Genomic DNA, 16,118 nt, shown 5'->3' with positions numbered 1-16,118 from the left:
CAGTCACCTGCAGGGGATGGATGTGCCCCGGGGCCCTGGGCAGGTGTCAGCTCCAGGTGTGCCTTTCCCTGCCCTGCCTGGTAAGGAAGGACCCTGGCTCCCTTCTTGGCTCCCTCCTCCCAGCCAGAAATGGTTAATTCCCAGCTCTGAGCTGCCTCCAGCCCAGCCCTATTCAGACTGGTCTCCGACCGCAGTGCAGCGCTGGGGCCGCGGCAGCTCCAGGCCGGGGCAGGGCTGCCCGGAGCAGCGGGGACATTCTTCCAAGGTAATGATTAAGCTGAGTGCCTGGCAAGGGCACCAGCAGTGGAGCCGGGAAGGTGAGCCCTATTCACACCTCGGCGAGGCTGTGGCGGCGAAGACCGGTGTGCAAAGACAGAGCCCTGGGGCCCCGGGACCTGAAGCGAGCAACCTCAGCCCCCCGCCTGCTGAGGGGCAGCTGAAGCATCTCAGGGCTGGAGCCTCTGCTGCCTGACCTGCTGGGATTCTACCCCGGCCCCAGGACCATGAAGCGCCAGGCATTCTGGACTGGGCTGGAATATACCTGCCGGCTTCTGGGCATCACCACTGCTGCAGGTAGGACCCGCCTCCCCACTGCCAGCCCCAGCACACTGGGCACAGCAAACAGAGCTGCCCAAGGTGGGAGCCCACTGGCCGGGGCATGGGCAGGCACACCTGGTGACATCTGTCCTTCCTTTTCCTTTCCGAGAACCCCATCAACTGCTCAGCAGGCAGCAGCAGGCACTGTGGGGTGGGCTTCTGGGGTGGGCTTCAGGGCCAGGGGGCCTGCTTGGTGATGGACTCGGGGTCTTTATTTGTGAAATGAGGCAGAGGGGTCTGCCTGCCTCCCATGGAAGGCAGTCGTGAGGTGGAGGAGATAGGGGACAGGACGTGAAAGCGTAAAGGGTTGGGCAAGTGTGGCATTGGTTGCCTGGCTTTACAGTTATGAAATTGTCACCTGAGGCTTATCTTACTGTACTCAAACCACAGCCCCTGTGCAAGGAAAGGGAGCTCCCAATGCATGGAGCCTGAGCTAGAGGGTTTCCCTCGGGCTGCCCCTGGACCCTGGTACAGAAAACTCTGCAGAACACAGGCTCCCCCTGCCCTCATTACTGGGATGCAAGAACCCAGTGTGGGTTTAAAGGCTTTCTGGACTCAGTCCCTGTTCTCCATCCAGTTCACATGGCTACTCAGTTCACCAAGAAGGTAGATGGCCAGAAGCAGCGCCAGCCCTGGTCTGAGCTCTACCTCTCATTTCGCCAAGGGACCCGGACCCTTCACCCCTTGCCCTCTGCACAGCCAGGATCTGTGCTGGGGAAGTGAGCAGGCAGTTCCAAGCCCTCGGCTGCCAAGGAAGAGGCACACACTGCTCATCAGCCTTTCCCTGCCACGGGACAAAACTTCTGTATGAGCCTCTGGACTGGGGAAGGTCCCCAAGCTTGAACTCAGTCTCTGCAGGTCCCAGCCCAGGCCTGTCACTTACCAGATGTGTGACCTGGGGTGACCCCCACGTGGCCCTCTGGGGTCCATGCAATGGACCTGTTGGCCAGGGTGTTTTGGAGGGTCAAGGATGCAAGAACACAACTTAGTTAAATGGAAATAAGAATGTGAACCTCTTGGAGAGAGCCCCCATGACACTCCCAAGTCCGGTGGGGATCTGGGACATTTCCAGGGGGCTGGCTAGGGTCATGGTTGACAAACAAAGGGGCTTTTCCAACATCTAGGCCAGTTGACTGGATCGGGAAGAGCTTTAGAAATCCTTTAGTCCTACCCCATCCCCTTTTACAAAATACAGCAACTGAACTCATATAGGGGAGGTGACCTTGAGCAAGGTCATGCCACAGGCCAGAATTTCACAAAGGCCAGACCTCTGGCCAAAGCCGGCCCTGCATCTCAGGGTAGGAAGCCCTGCCCAGTGGAACCAGGAGAGAGTCCAGAATTGGACCCCAGTGGACGAGGGTAATGGGGCTCCAGCTCTAACCTCCCTCCAAACTACCTTGTCACTTCCACACAAGGGAACCTCCACTAATGCCCCCAGCAGCCCAGCCTGGGTGGTTAAGGTGACCCGAATCAGGGCTCACCTGACAGGGGTTCGAGTCCTGGTCCACCACTGTGACTCCTAAGTCCACCCACCCTGCTCTGGCCCTGGTTTCCAAAAACATAAAATGAGCCTCTTCAACATTAGAAATTACTGTGGCTGTCTCCAGTCTGCATGGATGAGAATCACAACACTCCGCCGGAGCTGAGCTCTCCCTCTTGTCGAGAAACTGATTAAAAATGTATGGACCTGCCCTCCTAATGAGTTCATTGAAGGCTGTTTATCTCATCCAAAGGGAGGTCTGTAGCTCCGTGCATGCATCCCATCGTAACCACAACGCTTTATCTTTGCACAGAGGGCAGCTATCGATGTTGAGAGATGGGTCTCCTCCTCGTTCTGATGTCAGATCCGGGCTAAAAATAGCCCATGAGTTCCCTTCCAGTAGCCAGGCTTTCAAATATGTTGCTCTGGCTTTCTCCAGGGCTGGGGGTGAGTGGAAAATGGAACAGGGGCTCAGGCACTCTGGGGCCAATCTCAAGTTTCTTCCAGCATCGCTGTATTCCTGGCCTGTTTCCAGTGTATAAGATTTGCAAGTCCCTTATTTCCCTGAGCCTCTGTCTCTTTGAAATCCTCTACTGAGAAATCCAGGCCTCATGTGCAGGACTACCGCTGCTAGCAAGGAAACGAAACTTGAAGCAGAAGCTGAAGCTTTGCAGAGACCTGGCAAAGTCATCTGAAGTGCAGCCTGCAGGGACCAGTGGCCTACACCCTCAGCCTTCCTGCAGACGGGATCCAGAGCTGTCAGGGCAGCAGGACGCTTGGAGCCTCCATCAGAGCCCCAAAGTCCTGTGGCTGAGCTTCAGAGTGTCCTGGAACGCACCTGGCTTGTGGATCATCCTTCCCTTTGGATGGCGCTTCCTTAGGACTCCGTGTCCAATTTCATTCTGGACCTTCTGGGTTGAGGTTCTGTCACACGAGCTATTCCTGCCTGACTGTCAGGCCTAGCCCCTCACCACTTGTGGTTTGGGAGCAGAGATGGAATATGGCTACAGCCAAGCCAAGCAGGGGTACACAGGCATGGGCATACTGCATCCATCCAGAAGTGTTTGTAAAATTAGAAAACTCTGTCCCCGGCCTATTGTCTTATACTTGACTGGCTTTATACACTTGCTTTGTCTGCTTGGCATTGAGTGTGTGTGAGCATGTGCACATGAGTGGATATGTTTATGCATGTGTGTATATGTGCATGTGTGTGTGTGTGTGTGTCTGTGCATTTGTGGTCTTTGAGTTTCTCTGCTGCTGAGATGGGGTGCCACCCGGGGAAGCCAATGTGATGGGGCATCTATGGACAGGTTGTTGGCTGCCCCTCAGTGCCCCACAGATGGTTCTCACTGTGTTCTCCTGAAGACAGATGATGGCATGCTGAGTTAAATGTTTAGACTCCAAGCTAGGCTCAAACTAGGGAAAAAGGGTTTTAACTGGGCTGAGGGAGCACAAGGTCCAGAGATTTCACCCTCCATAAAAAGAAGAAGAGTGTTTTGTTCCAGGTTTTTGACCTATTAACCTGCCTCTGTACATAAAGGATAGAGCTGCATTCCAGTAGCCACACTCCATTCAAACTGGAGATTTGGTTTATTAATATAGAGTAAGACAAAAGACTCACTTAAAACCCTGGTGTGCTCATTATTATTTTAAAGAGTACAGCAAATGCATAGATTGACCTTAACCCTGTTCAAAGCCTTCAACAAAAACTAATGCTTCTGAAGCAATCATTTTGGGCTTTCCATGCTAATTTACATTCTCTTAAATGGATATCCCATGACCACCTCCTGCCATCTAAGAAAGCATCGTGGGCTCCAGCAGATGCAGGTGAATTGATTGCCCATGCAAGACTGCATTGTGTTTACAGATATTTCAAGCTGATGTTGACTTTTTCCTTCTCCCATCTATCTGACTGTCCCAATGAGTAAACTGAATATCCCTTCCTCTGTTCCACCCTCCTACCATGAAAAGATAACTCTATTTGGTGCAAGCATGTCTTTCTTTATTCCTTTGTGCCTGTGTCCACCTTCTTAGGTTTAGGATAAGAAATCTGGCACTCTGCTTATGATTCATTTATTTGAAAATAGTCCACCTGTCTGGTGTGCCCTGGTGTCTAGGTTTGTGACTTTTGCAAGTCACTTAACTTCTTTAAACTTCAGTTTTTTCCTCCATGAAGTGGGGATGACAATTGTGCCTACCATCTGGGTTGGTAAAGATTCAGTAAAGCTATGACTAATGTAGTAAACTACAAGACACAAAGATTCTCAACCAGTGCTGGTCAATTTTAGAGGACGGTACAGAGCAAAGGGACAACACAAGTAAGAGGGATTGGCTCTTCTTATGGGATGGAAAGAAAAGAAGATCAAAGAAAAGGCGCAAAGCAACATATGACCCATGAGGCTAGAAAGGGAATACCTGGGTTTTCTGGGTCTGCCATAACAACAAAGTATCATAAACTAGGATGGCTGAAAAAAAAGAAATATATTCTCTCATAGCTGTATTTCTGGAAGCTACAAGTCCAAAATCAAGGTGCCCTCAGAGTCTATGGGAAGAATCTGTTCCAGGCCTCTCTCTTGGCTTCTGGTGGTGACTTGCTGGTAGCCCATGATGTTCTCTGCCTAAATTATCCCATGGTTTTCTCCCAAAATTGTGTTCAAAGTTCCTCACCTGATAAGGACCCCACTCATATTGGACTAAGAGCCCCCCTACCCCAGGATGACCTTATTTTATTATTTTGCCTAATTGCATCTGTAATGACCCTTTTTCCAAATAAGGCCATAGTCGAGGTACTAGGGTTAAGATATCTTTTGGAGGGGACACAATTCAATCCATGACAGGGAGAATGGGGCAAAACTGTGAAAGGCCTAACATGTGTAAGATTTCCCTTCCTGCTTAGAGCTTGGGTTGTTAAGGCAAACCCCTAGGAACCTGGTTATTTCAACTCAGGCTGCAGCAATCAAAACACAAGAAGATGGTAGCCCAGATTTCTGGTTTTTTGGGTTTTTTTTTAATGAGCTGACAGTTTTTTCAAGTTGTTCTCCATTCTGCTCTGAAGAAGGCTTTGACCAAAAAGGATGTAGTCAGATATAAGTGGCAAACATTGGGAGAGGGAACCCAGGAGGGTAAGCCATAGAGCGGGTAAGGGTCAGAGGGGGAAGCATGGCATATTTGATGTAGTAAAGAGAACACTTGGTGGGCCCATGCACACTAGGAAACCATCCGTGTGGAAGTGATAGATACAGTCTCTTTGAACCCAGAGGAAAAATGAGGAACCAATACCTCAGGCATCCCTGACATCAAGACCCAGAGGAGATTTCCCCTGTGGGTCCTTACAAGGACCTTCGAAGTGGGAGGCAGAATTGTCAGTAGTAACACTGAATTGTGGAAGTCTGTCTAACTTTAAGGAAGAAATAATACCTATTCTATACAAAACCTTCCAGAAAACTGAAAAGGAGGGACAATGTCTCATTCATTCTATGATGCCAGCATTACTCTGATATCAAAGCTATACAAAGACATTACAAGAAAATAAAATGGCTGACTAATATCTCTCATGAACATGAAGGTAAAATTCTAGACAAGTTTTAGCAAATCAGTTAAAAATATCTAAAAAGGATACTATTCATAACCAAGTGGAGCTTATTACAGGAATGCAAGGTTGGTTCTGCATGTGCAAATCAATCAGTGTGAGTCATCATATTAAGAAACTAAAAAAGAAAGGCCATAGTATCATCTCAACAGATATAGAAAAGCATTTGACAAAATCCAACATTCTTTTGGGGATAAACTTCAGCAAAAGTAATAGAGGGAAGCATCCTCAATCTAAGAAAGCACATCTACCAAAAATATATATATACATATATGCATAGATATATACACATACATACATACATACACAGGTATTTAATGGTAAATTACCGATGCTTTTCTCCTAAGATTGGGAACAAGACAAGGACGTCCACTCTCACATCTAGTCAACATTACACTAGAGGTCCTGGCCAGTGCAATAAAGAAAAGAAAAGAAAGGAAAGCACGAGGGACAACTATCAGTATGCAACAATCAACTGTACTTTTATATACAAGTGATAAACAGTTTTAAAATGAAATTTCAAAAGCTACAATTTACAATAACATCAAAAGCATTGAATTCTTAGAGATAAATCTAACAAAAGATATGAAAGATTTAGGTACACTGAAAACTAAAGTATATTGCTAAAAGATAGTAAAGAAGAGCTAAATAAAAGGAGCACTATACCATACCTTGTTCATGGGTAGGAAGACCTAATGTGTTTAAGATGCTCATTCCTCCCAAATTGTTCTACAGATTCAATTCAACCCCAACAAAATTCCAACAAATTTTTTTCTAAAAATGTACAAGCTGCTTCCAAAATTCACATGAAATGCAAAGGTCCTAAGCTGACCAAAACAACCTTTTGAATGAAGGGCAAAATTAGAGGATTAACAGTACCTGGCTTCAAGATTTATTTATAATGCTACAGAAATCAAGAAAGTGCAGTATTAACTCAAAAAAAGACAAACCAAACAATGGAAAAGAAGAGAGAGTCCAGAAATAGGCCCACATATACACAGACAAATTGAATTTTGGCAAAAATACAAAGGCAATTTAGTGGAGAAAGAACCATTTTTTTCAACAGACAATACTGGAACAATTGAATATCTATAAGCCAAAACTGAACTTTGATCTATACTTTAGGCAATGTACAGAAATTGACTCAAAATGGATCACAGACCTCACTGTAAAACCTAAAACTATAAAAATTCTGGACCATAGGATGAAATCTCACTGATAGGGTAGGTAAATATTTCTTCAATATAATGCCAAAAACATAATCCACAAAAGAAAAAAATAGATAAATTGGACTCCATCACAATTAAAACCTTCACTATTTGAAATACATAGTTAGAGAATGAAAAGACAAGCCACAAACTGGGGAAAAACACTTTCATGTCCTATATCTTATAAGGAAGTATCTAGAATAATACATAAAGAACTCTTAACACTCAATAAAAATAAACAACCTGTGTTCTTTTTTTTAACAAACTACTTTCTTTAAAGGTAAAATATTTGAACAGATGCTACAACAGAGAAGAGATACAAATGGGAAATAAGCACATCAGAAGATATTCACTATTGCTAGTCATTACAGAAATGCAAATTGGAGCCACAGTGAGATACCACTACATACCTATGAGAATGGTTAAAATTAAAAGACTCTCTCTGCCAAGTGTAAACACGGATGCAAATGACTGGGAACTTCAAACACTGCTGATCAGAATGTAAAATGGTACCATCATTTTGGAAACAATTTGGGAGTTTCTTAAAACCTTTATCAAATGCCTACAGTATTGGCCAGCAATTCCTTTCCTAGGTGTTTGCCCAAGAGAAAAGAAAGCATGAATGTTCACAGTAGCCCAAATAGTCAAAAAATTGAAAAGAGCCCAAATATCCATCAATAAATAATATACCATGGAGTACTGATGAGTAAGAGAAGAGGACACTACCCAAACAGGCTACATGGATGAATTACAAAACAATCATGCTGAATGAAGATAGAAAACCAAAGAAGTATACATATATATAAATGTCTAGAAAATACTAACTACTCTTTAGTTAGTTAGTATTTTAGTTATTATTAGTTATTATATAATATAACTAGTTATTATTAGTTATCTACTACTGACCATAAGTAGTAGATAAGTAGTTGCTTGAAGACAAAGGAAGAGGCAAGAGGGGAGGTCTAAAACGGTACAAGGAAACTTCTGGGATGTTAGATCTGTTCATTACCTTGATTGGTAGTGAGGGTTTCATGGGTACATACACACACCAAAACTAATCAAATTGTAGTGTTTTGGGTCAATTATACCATGATAAAACTGTTTTCAAAAGTGGATGTATCAGTTATTGATTGCCAAGATAATCTTGTGTAACAACTGCAAAACTTACTACCATACAGCAATAAGCTTATATTGCTCCTACACATGGGACCATGTTAGGCAGCTCTGCTAGCCTTGGTTGGGTGTGGCTTTTCTAGGCTGGCCTTGGCTGGGCTGGTAAGAATGACTCTGTTCTATGTCCCTCGTGCTCTCCCAGGCTGGCCTGGCATGAGCTCATAGAAATGGCAGAGGCACAAGACAGCAGCCCAGTACACAAGTCCATTTCAAATCTCTGCTTCTATCATATCTGATAACATCCCACTGGCCAAAGCTGAGCTGAGACGCAAGGGTTAGTGAAAGAGACTTTGCTTCACTGCCAGGGACTGCAGAGTCACATAACAAAGGGTACGGATACCAAGAGGCTAATAGTTTGGGGGCATTATGGTAATCTACCACAGGAGTCTTCCATAAGGGCAAAACAAAACAGACCTCCTGCCTGGTCCTTTCGGGTCCATGGCTCATGTTGAGAGAATCTAGCAGAGAATGCATGGACTATGTTGCCTTTGGGGAATTCTCCCCAAACATGCTTTCGAAACATATCGAAGGTCTCCTCCAACAGAATGCCCAAAGCCTCTACTACAAACTATGCAAATTTTCTCCTGGAATCTTGAACCCTGGCTCCTGTGTATCAGCTGATTGCTCTTCATCAGAACAGGTAAATCTCCCTGTTGTGCTTAGCATCTGCCACAACTTGTCCCAAGCTAGGGAAGCCTGCTGCTGCTACCTTGTTATCTCAGTGAAGTCATTAGCAACTGATTCCAACATCCCCATAGTCTCAGAAATGGTGCAGATCTAGCCTTCAACTGCAACAACTGGCTGTCACTGCTTCTCCTGGCCACTTCTCCTGACCCGTCCACAGACAACATCATAAGTCTGGTGGATCCTTACTTGGTATGTCATTGAAGACCCTGAAGATCAGTAGGAGATACACCCTACTTGAAGACAAAGAGAAAGATCAACATGACAAAGCAAGTTATGAGGCTGTCAGCAACAGTGGGCATGAAATTTCTCATCTAGCTACCAAGGCATCTAGGGTCACTGCCTGACCTGAAAAGCCAGTTAATGGGGTCCCAAGTGACCTCTGTAAAGTACCCATTGTTGCCACCAAGAGTTCTGCACTAACTGCAAGACAGGTATCCAAACTCAGTGCTGTGATGGACTCAAAAGAAGACAAGCAACAGTCCACCGTGAAACCCATCCTTGAGGTAAGAGCAGCACCAAGGCCTGCAATCAAAAGCAGGAAACACCCTCCTGGGCAATCAGCACAAGACAGGGACCAACCCCAGCCCTTACCTGGAGCCCCTTTGGATCCTAGCCAGGTGCAAAGACGGTGTTGCACATGAGATACAGAGACAGATGAAGCTGGCTTTGGACTACGTACATCCCAACCATGGCTTGGAGTAGGATCTGAGACAGGAAAATCAATGAGCAATGATGACATAGAGGAGGGCTCTTTATCCTCAATAAACGTGCACATTAACAGAAAGAAAGGATGAGAACAAACCCTCTCCTCCCCTTTGAGAGTGGTGATGGGAACAGCCTGCCTTTCCTAGTTATTCTATTAGCCACAGTCTACATTTGCACAACATTCTATGATTTGCTAAGATTGGATGCTCACAGCACCCTTGGACGCATGTCTGTGTGACCCCCCATTTTCTAGAAGAGGAAGCAGATCAGAGGGTTTATGACTACCCTGAGAAGCCAAAGATCAGTCTTTTCGATTTGGGCCTCATGCTACTTTGACCATGGACTCTGGGGCCAGAGCTTTCATATGCAGACTCTTTGCCACAGAATCTGTGGTCCCTGCTGAGCCCAAAGAAGAACAAACAGCTCAGACCTGAAACTCACCTGCCCATGCATAAGGGAACAGACAGAGGAGCAGGGCATGAGATGGGCAGGGCTTGTGGATGGAAACTGGACTGTGCTGGGATGTGGGACAGAGGAAGGGGGTGGGCTGTGCTCCAGGAGGCTGGCAATGGGGTTTTGTTGGGCTGGAAGTGGGGGGCTAGAGGGTAACTGAGAATACTGAGGTTGGATGAAAGGGGCATAAAGGTAAGCACTGCTTAGGGATGTGGTAAATGCACCCACCCATCTGCAAGGGGAAGGTCAGCACAGCCAGGGATGGGGGCAGTTCTTTGTGATAAAGAATGTGTTATTCTGAAGCCCAGACTTATATGCCCTCCATACCCCTCTCTCTTTTTTGCCAAACTGTCAGCTCCTTGGTCCCCCATCCCCAGGTCAGGGCAATGGCCCCAGGGCCGTGTGTTCTGTTGGATGCTGATGCAGGCAGGGCCATGTCACACTGAACTAACTAGGCCCTACACAGGTACTTTCAGAGATACTGGCCAGGCTCTTCTATCGCCCACCTGCCTGTCACCAGGTAGGAAGTAGGATCAGAAGGGTGGGCCAACCCCCAGGAGTGCCTGAAAACCTCAGGCCTGGGCCACACACACCTCTGGGTGCCAGCTGGCAGGTACCCAACTGAGGCTCACTTATCTGGGGCTCACACACCTGAGGCTCACACACCTGGGCTCACTCACCTGGGGCTCACACACCTGAGGCTCACGCACCTCTGGCTCACTCGCCTGAGGCTCATGCAGGGCCAACCCTGCCCCTGCATGGCCCGGAAGGTGAGTGCCTCTTTACTTTTAGAATGAACGCCTCCTCACATCTAAAACCAGCACCTCCTTAGGTGAAGGCCTTACCTTTTAGAATGATCATCCCTATACGTTTTAGAACAAGTGCACTCTTGCATTTTCGAACGACCACATCCTTATTTTAGAACAAGGATCTCCTCACCTTTTAGAGCAAGTCCCTCCTCACCTTCTCAAATGAGCATCTCCGTATATTTAGACAAGAACCTCCTTGTGTTTAGAATGAGTGCCTTCTTAAATTCTAGGATGAGTCCCTCCTTATATTTTAGAATGAGCATCACTTCACCTTTAGAACAAGCACCTCCTTACCTTTTAGTGTGAGAACCTCCCTACCTTTAGAACCAATAAAGGAATTAGCCGCTACCACCCTGCTGGAAAGGGAGGGGCCCTGTCCCTCCCCCTCTGGTCCCATCTGCCAGGCAGTCACACCTGAGGCTCACCAGAGCCCCTTATCCAGATTCCCTGACGTCAGGGAGCTCTGCTCTGGCCCCTTATAGGCTGGCTCCCAAACTCTCCATGCTCCCTCTTTTGCCCACAGTCTGGCCTCAGTGCAGCTGCTCTAAGCCCACCTCTACCCCCATGCCCTCTGCTGCAGACTGAGCAGCTGGGTATCACAGGGTGGGGGGGATGGGGGCCCCTCCCGCACATGTAGTGTCCCTCCCATTTGACATGTCTGTTTCCTGACTGCCTTTCTCGCTTAATTTTGTCTTAATCTCCTTTACGAAGTCTTTCCCTGCAGTCCCCTTGTCTCTCCTGACACCGAGAGCCCCTTACAGCAGTTTCTCTACAAAACTGGGTCGCGGCTGTCCACATTCACAGACTTGGCCCAGTCCCTACCTCATCTGACCCGCTGGACCACGAATGCCCCCGGGGTTGAGCTGATGCCCCTCTCCAGCCCAGATCTGGGACTGACCCCAAGTCACCCCGAGGAGAAGCCGCCAAAGGCAAGAAGTCTGGCTGCGGATGGAGAGCGTGGCTGTGCAGCCGCAGGCAGGAGCCAGCTGGGCCTGAGGCCGTGGGGACAGAAGCAGGGACAGGAGGAAGGACTTCATGGTCCTCCAAGTAACACCAGCCCCAGGGCCGGGAGAACCAAGCAGAATTCAAGGTCCCCTTGGCCTCGCTGTGCAAGGGACTCACAGCAGCCCACAAGGCTCACGCTGGGTCCCCCGAGGACCTCGGCCCGAGAAGCCATACTCCTGACACACGCGCTCCCAGATCCCCGCAGCTCTTCTCCTCCAGCCGAGGGCCATCCTGTTCCCCGGGCATGCAGACACCAGCACAGCCCCCCCATCCCCACCCCCCGGTGCAAAACATGCTGGCCAGGTGCTGTGAGCACTGTCAGGTCTCTGCTAGGGGAAGGAAGGAGCACGCCTTGTGTGCACCTCCTAGCTTTACACCCCCTATCTATTCCACACAGAACTGTGCGCTTTACACTCGCTGTGTTCTCAAGTCCTAATGGCAGCTCCGTGTGGTCTAACTTATTTATTCCCATTCAACAGACAAGGAAACTGCACTCAGATGAGTGAAGTCCTAACCAGGGTACACAGTGAACAGACAGAGCAGGGACTCCAACCCCGCAGGGCCACCAGCGCAGCCCTCCCGTGCCCCTGGACTCTCAGTGCTTTGTTTCCATGGAAAGTGCAAGCTGATCCCCACGCTTCAGCCAACAACCACCTAAAAAAGCCAACAGGACAGTTCTGCAAAACCACAGAATTGGGGAAGAGTGAGTGCCCAAGGTCCTTGACTGCCATCTGCTGATCATTTTCCATAAAACGCTGCAAATCGACAGCCCCTGCTGCGGCGCCCGCGGGAGGAACGTAAGGCGCACGGGCCTCTGCCCGGACTAGAAGACACCACCCTGGGCTCAGGGCGGGGAGACCCCTTCTCCAGACTGGACTGGATCCTTGTACCAAAATGTACCCTTGTATCGGAAATGATTTCATTGAGCCCCTGTGATGTGCTGGCCATTGATTAGCTAATGGAATTCTCGTAACCACAATTTATGGGAGGCATAAGGAGGAAATCGAGGTGCAGGAGAATTGACTCACTCTGCTCCTAACTTGTAAATGAGCTGGACGGTTTGTTGGTTTGTTTTACTTAAGCTCTCCACGCATCAGTTTTCTGTGAGATGGGGATAGCAATGGCAACTTTACACAGAACCGTGGTGACGATTAAATGAGTTAATACAGGCTAAGTGCCCAGAACAGGACATGCAGTAAAAACTAAAGGAGGGGGCATTTTCCTGCACAACACACACACACACACACACACACACACACTCATGCACTCTCTCACGCACAACAGCTAGTGGAAAGTGGAAACCATGGAACTGCCCTCTTCCAGGAGTAGAAGTCTCATGTTTGGTCTCTGGGTCATTTACTTCCTAGCATATGTCCTCAGGTGAGCTGTACAGGGTCTCTGGGTCATCCACCCACCCGTCTATCTGTCCGTCTGCCCATCCATCCATCCATCCTTCCATCCATTATCCATCCTTGCATCCGCCATCCATCCATCCCTCTATACCACCCATCCACCATGCATCCATGCATCCATCTCCACCCCTCTGTAGAATGGGGACAACAGGACTCCTCATTCCAGTCTGCTCTGAGTACTGACTCAGGATGTGCGTGTGACCATGGGCATAAGCTATCGCGTGCTCTGCAAGTTTGGACTTCTAGAGACACTGATACTTGTAGGACGCCAGTGTCCTCACCAGCTTCCCTCAGGACAAGCTGGCAGAGCAGCTAGGTGAGGCAGAGGGGAGCAATCAAACCATTCATCATTTAGCTAAGCTGTCTGCCCCCTCCTCCCTGAACCACTTCCCCAACCCTCCCCAGAAGCGAGGGGGGGACGTGCTGATGGGTTAGTAAGGTGCAGTGCCCTGCCCCTGGGGGTAGTCTTTGTGCAGTGAATGGAAGGCTCTTTCAGCCCGGACAGGCTGCTAAACAAGTACAGGAGACCCCTCATCCCTCGGGGACAGCTGTGCACCCAGCATCTCTGCCAGGAGAGAGATCAGACCCAGGGAAGAATCTCCGTGAGTAGTAGGGACAAAGGGCCATACACAGGCAGCCAAGGGTGACATCCAGCCCAGCCATCCTAGGCTCCCCGACAGGGAGAAGGCATGAAGGCATCACACTTCAGGAAACACCAGGGGTGTGTCATCTGAGACCAGACAGAGAAACATTGTTGTGCACAGGGGTGTACAATTAGGGACACGAGAGGTCTGCTTGTGTCAGGACGGATGCCATCCTGGAGGGAGGTCTCAGGGGATGTTCTCCGTGCTCTGTCCTCGGCCGGTGCGGTGGGATGTGGGTGCCAGCGATTGGATAAGGTCGCAGGGCTGGCTGGCTGGGTGGGGCTGTGAGAGCAAGACAGACCCTGCGAGGAGAGGAGCAGGAGCCGGTAGGACCGCAAAGGTTGAGTCCAAGACGAAATTCACCTGGGACAGTGGGACATCAAGTATTTGAGCATAGACATCAACCGAAGAGGGGGCAGCAGCTCACACAGGAGCAGGACCCCAGGGGTTTAATCAGCACTGAGCCCAAAGCAATGAGCCAAGAGTATGGATGCAGCCGCCAAATCAGCACATGGAAATGAGGTCATAGAAACAGCAAGACAGCGATCTGACAAGGCATGGGGGAGGTGGGGTCCCGAGTGCAGCCACTGCCAGGCGCCAAAACCCAGACCGTCAGCAGGTGCTGTCCGTGGGCCGTCAGGATGACCAGGGGCAGGTGCAAGAGGACACCCTGAGGGCTGTCTGTCTCTGGGGCATTAAGGAGCGGCTAAGAGCAAGAACATCTACGCTGGCCTGAAGCTGGAGTAGAAGATCCCTGGGGCTCCGCCTGGGGCTTAAGGGACCAGACCAGAAGCTCCCTGTGCTGCTCTCTCCAGCCACAGCTCCCCGCTCTGCATGGAGCCGAGCCTACCCGGGCTCTCACCCCCCAGCCAGGGAGCCCTCCAAAGGGCCTCCCACCCCGGCACACCCTCATCCCGTGGGCAGTGCTGGGGCAGGGAGCCCCTGAGCCCATTCTCCACTCTTCTCTTCCCCTTAGTGTTGATCGGCGTGGGCACCGAGACTTTCCTGCGGGGGCAGTTCACGAGCCTGGCTTTCTATCTGCTGTGAGTATGTGTGCGGCCTTCCCTGCCTTTCTGTCTGTTCCACCTGCTCAGGATGGGCGAGGGCAGCCCCGCTCTCCCATGCAGTTCCATCCCACTCCAGACGTGGAGGAGAGCAGGCTTCTAGGATAGACCCTGATCTGGGCAGGGCTTAGACCATCTCGCAAATCAACCAGTTATCCGCACACCCATCTACCTACCCATCCATCCTACGTCCATACATCCATGCGCCGATCCTTTCATCCATTCAGCCTTCCATCCAACCATCTTTCCATCCATCCATCCGTCCTTCCACTCACCCTACCATGTGTCATCCATCCTTCCATCTACACATGCGCCACCTCTCCATCCATCCATCCATCTGTCCTCCTGTTTCAGTCTGCTAATGCTGCTGGAAAGCAATAGACCAGAAATGGATTGGCTCTCATAAAGGAAACTTATTAAGTTACCAGTTACAATTCTAAAACCATGAAAATGTTCAAATTGAGGCATCCAGAGAAAGACACCTTGACTTTGAAGAAAGGTCACGGGCATCTGGAACAGCTCTGTCAGCTGGGAAGTCACGTGGCTGGTGTCACAGGTCCTTGCTCCTGGTTCATTGCTTTCAGCCTCTGATTCCAGTGGCTTTCTCCCTAAGCATCTGTGGGTCCCCACTTACCTTCTCCGGGGCAAACTCTGGGTTTCATCTCTTAGCTTAACATCTCCAAATGGCTGTGTCTCTTGATATCATCTCTTTGTCCTCTGTGTTGGCTCTGAACTCTCTCTGTGTTTTCTGCCTTTTTTTTTCTCTTCATAGAGGACTCCAGTAAAAGGATTAAGACCTGCTTTGAATGGGTGGGGTCACATCTCCATGGAAACAACTCAATCACAAGGTCCCACCCAGTTGTATCATCTCCATGGAAACAACCTAATCAAAAGGCCCCACCCAAAAATAGTCTGCCCCCACAATATTGGATTCAAAGAACATGGCTTTACTGGGGTACATAACAGTTTCAAACAGGCACACCATCCATCCATCCTTTAATAATTTCTTTATTCAGCAAACATGGTTGAACTCTTGTTTTAAAGAAGAGCTCTTGTTTTGAGCTCCTCTAAATGCAAGCACAGTTAAATATTTTGGATACCCTTGATCCTCACAGCCACTGTATGAGGAGTGTAGAGTGTAGTGGCCAAGTTTTGCAGCTCAGGAAATTCAGAGATAAAGCTCACAGAGTTTGTGAACCACAGAGCCCAGATTCAAACTGGTCCCTCTCATCCCTCAGCCTATGCCTTTTCTTCTATACCAGCTACCTCCGCAAACTGTCATGGTGCACTGT

The 16,118-nt window shown here is 48.9% G+C and overlaps 1 protein-coding gene across 1 annotated transcript in view; it reads left to right on the top strand.

Moving 5' to 3' along the window:
• Positions 1-219: 219 nt before the first annotated feature.
• Positions 220-16,118, top strand: part of TMEM72 (transmembrane protein 72) — a 29,263-nt gene continuing 13,364 nt past the window's right edge. The window contains exons 1-2 of the mRNA XM_077124556.1: positions 220-573; positions 14,739-14,805. Coding sequence (XP_076980671.1) covers positions 504-573; positions 14,739-14,805 — 137 coding nt within the window. The 5' untranslated portion in view covers positions 220-503. The remainder of the gene's footprint in view (positions 574-14,738; positions 14,806-16,118) is intronic.

This window comes from Tamandua tetradactyla, chromosome 13, assembly GCF_023851605.1.
Source record: "Tamandua tetradactyla isolate mTamTet1 chromosome 13, mTamTet1.pri, whole genome shotgun sequence".
NCBI lineage: Eukaryota > Metazoa > Chordata > Mammalia > Pilosa > Myrmecophagidae > Tamandua > Tamandua tetradactyla.
This window is presented reverse-complemented; position numbering and strand designations above follow the sequence as displayed.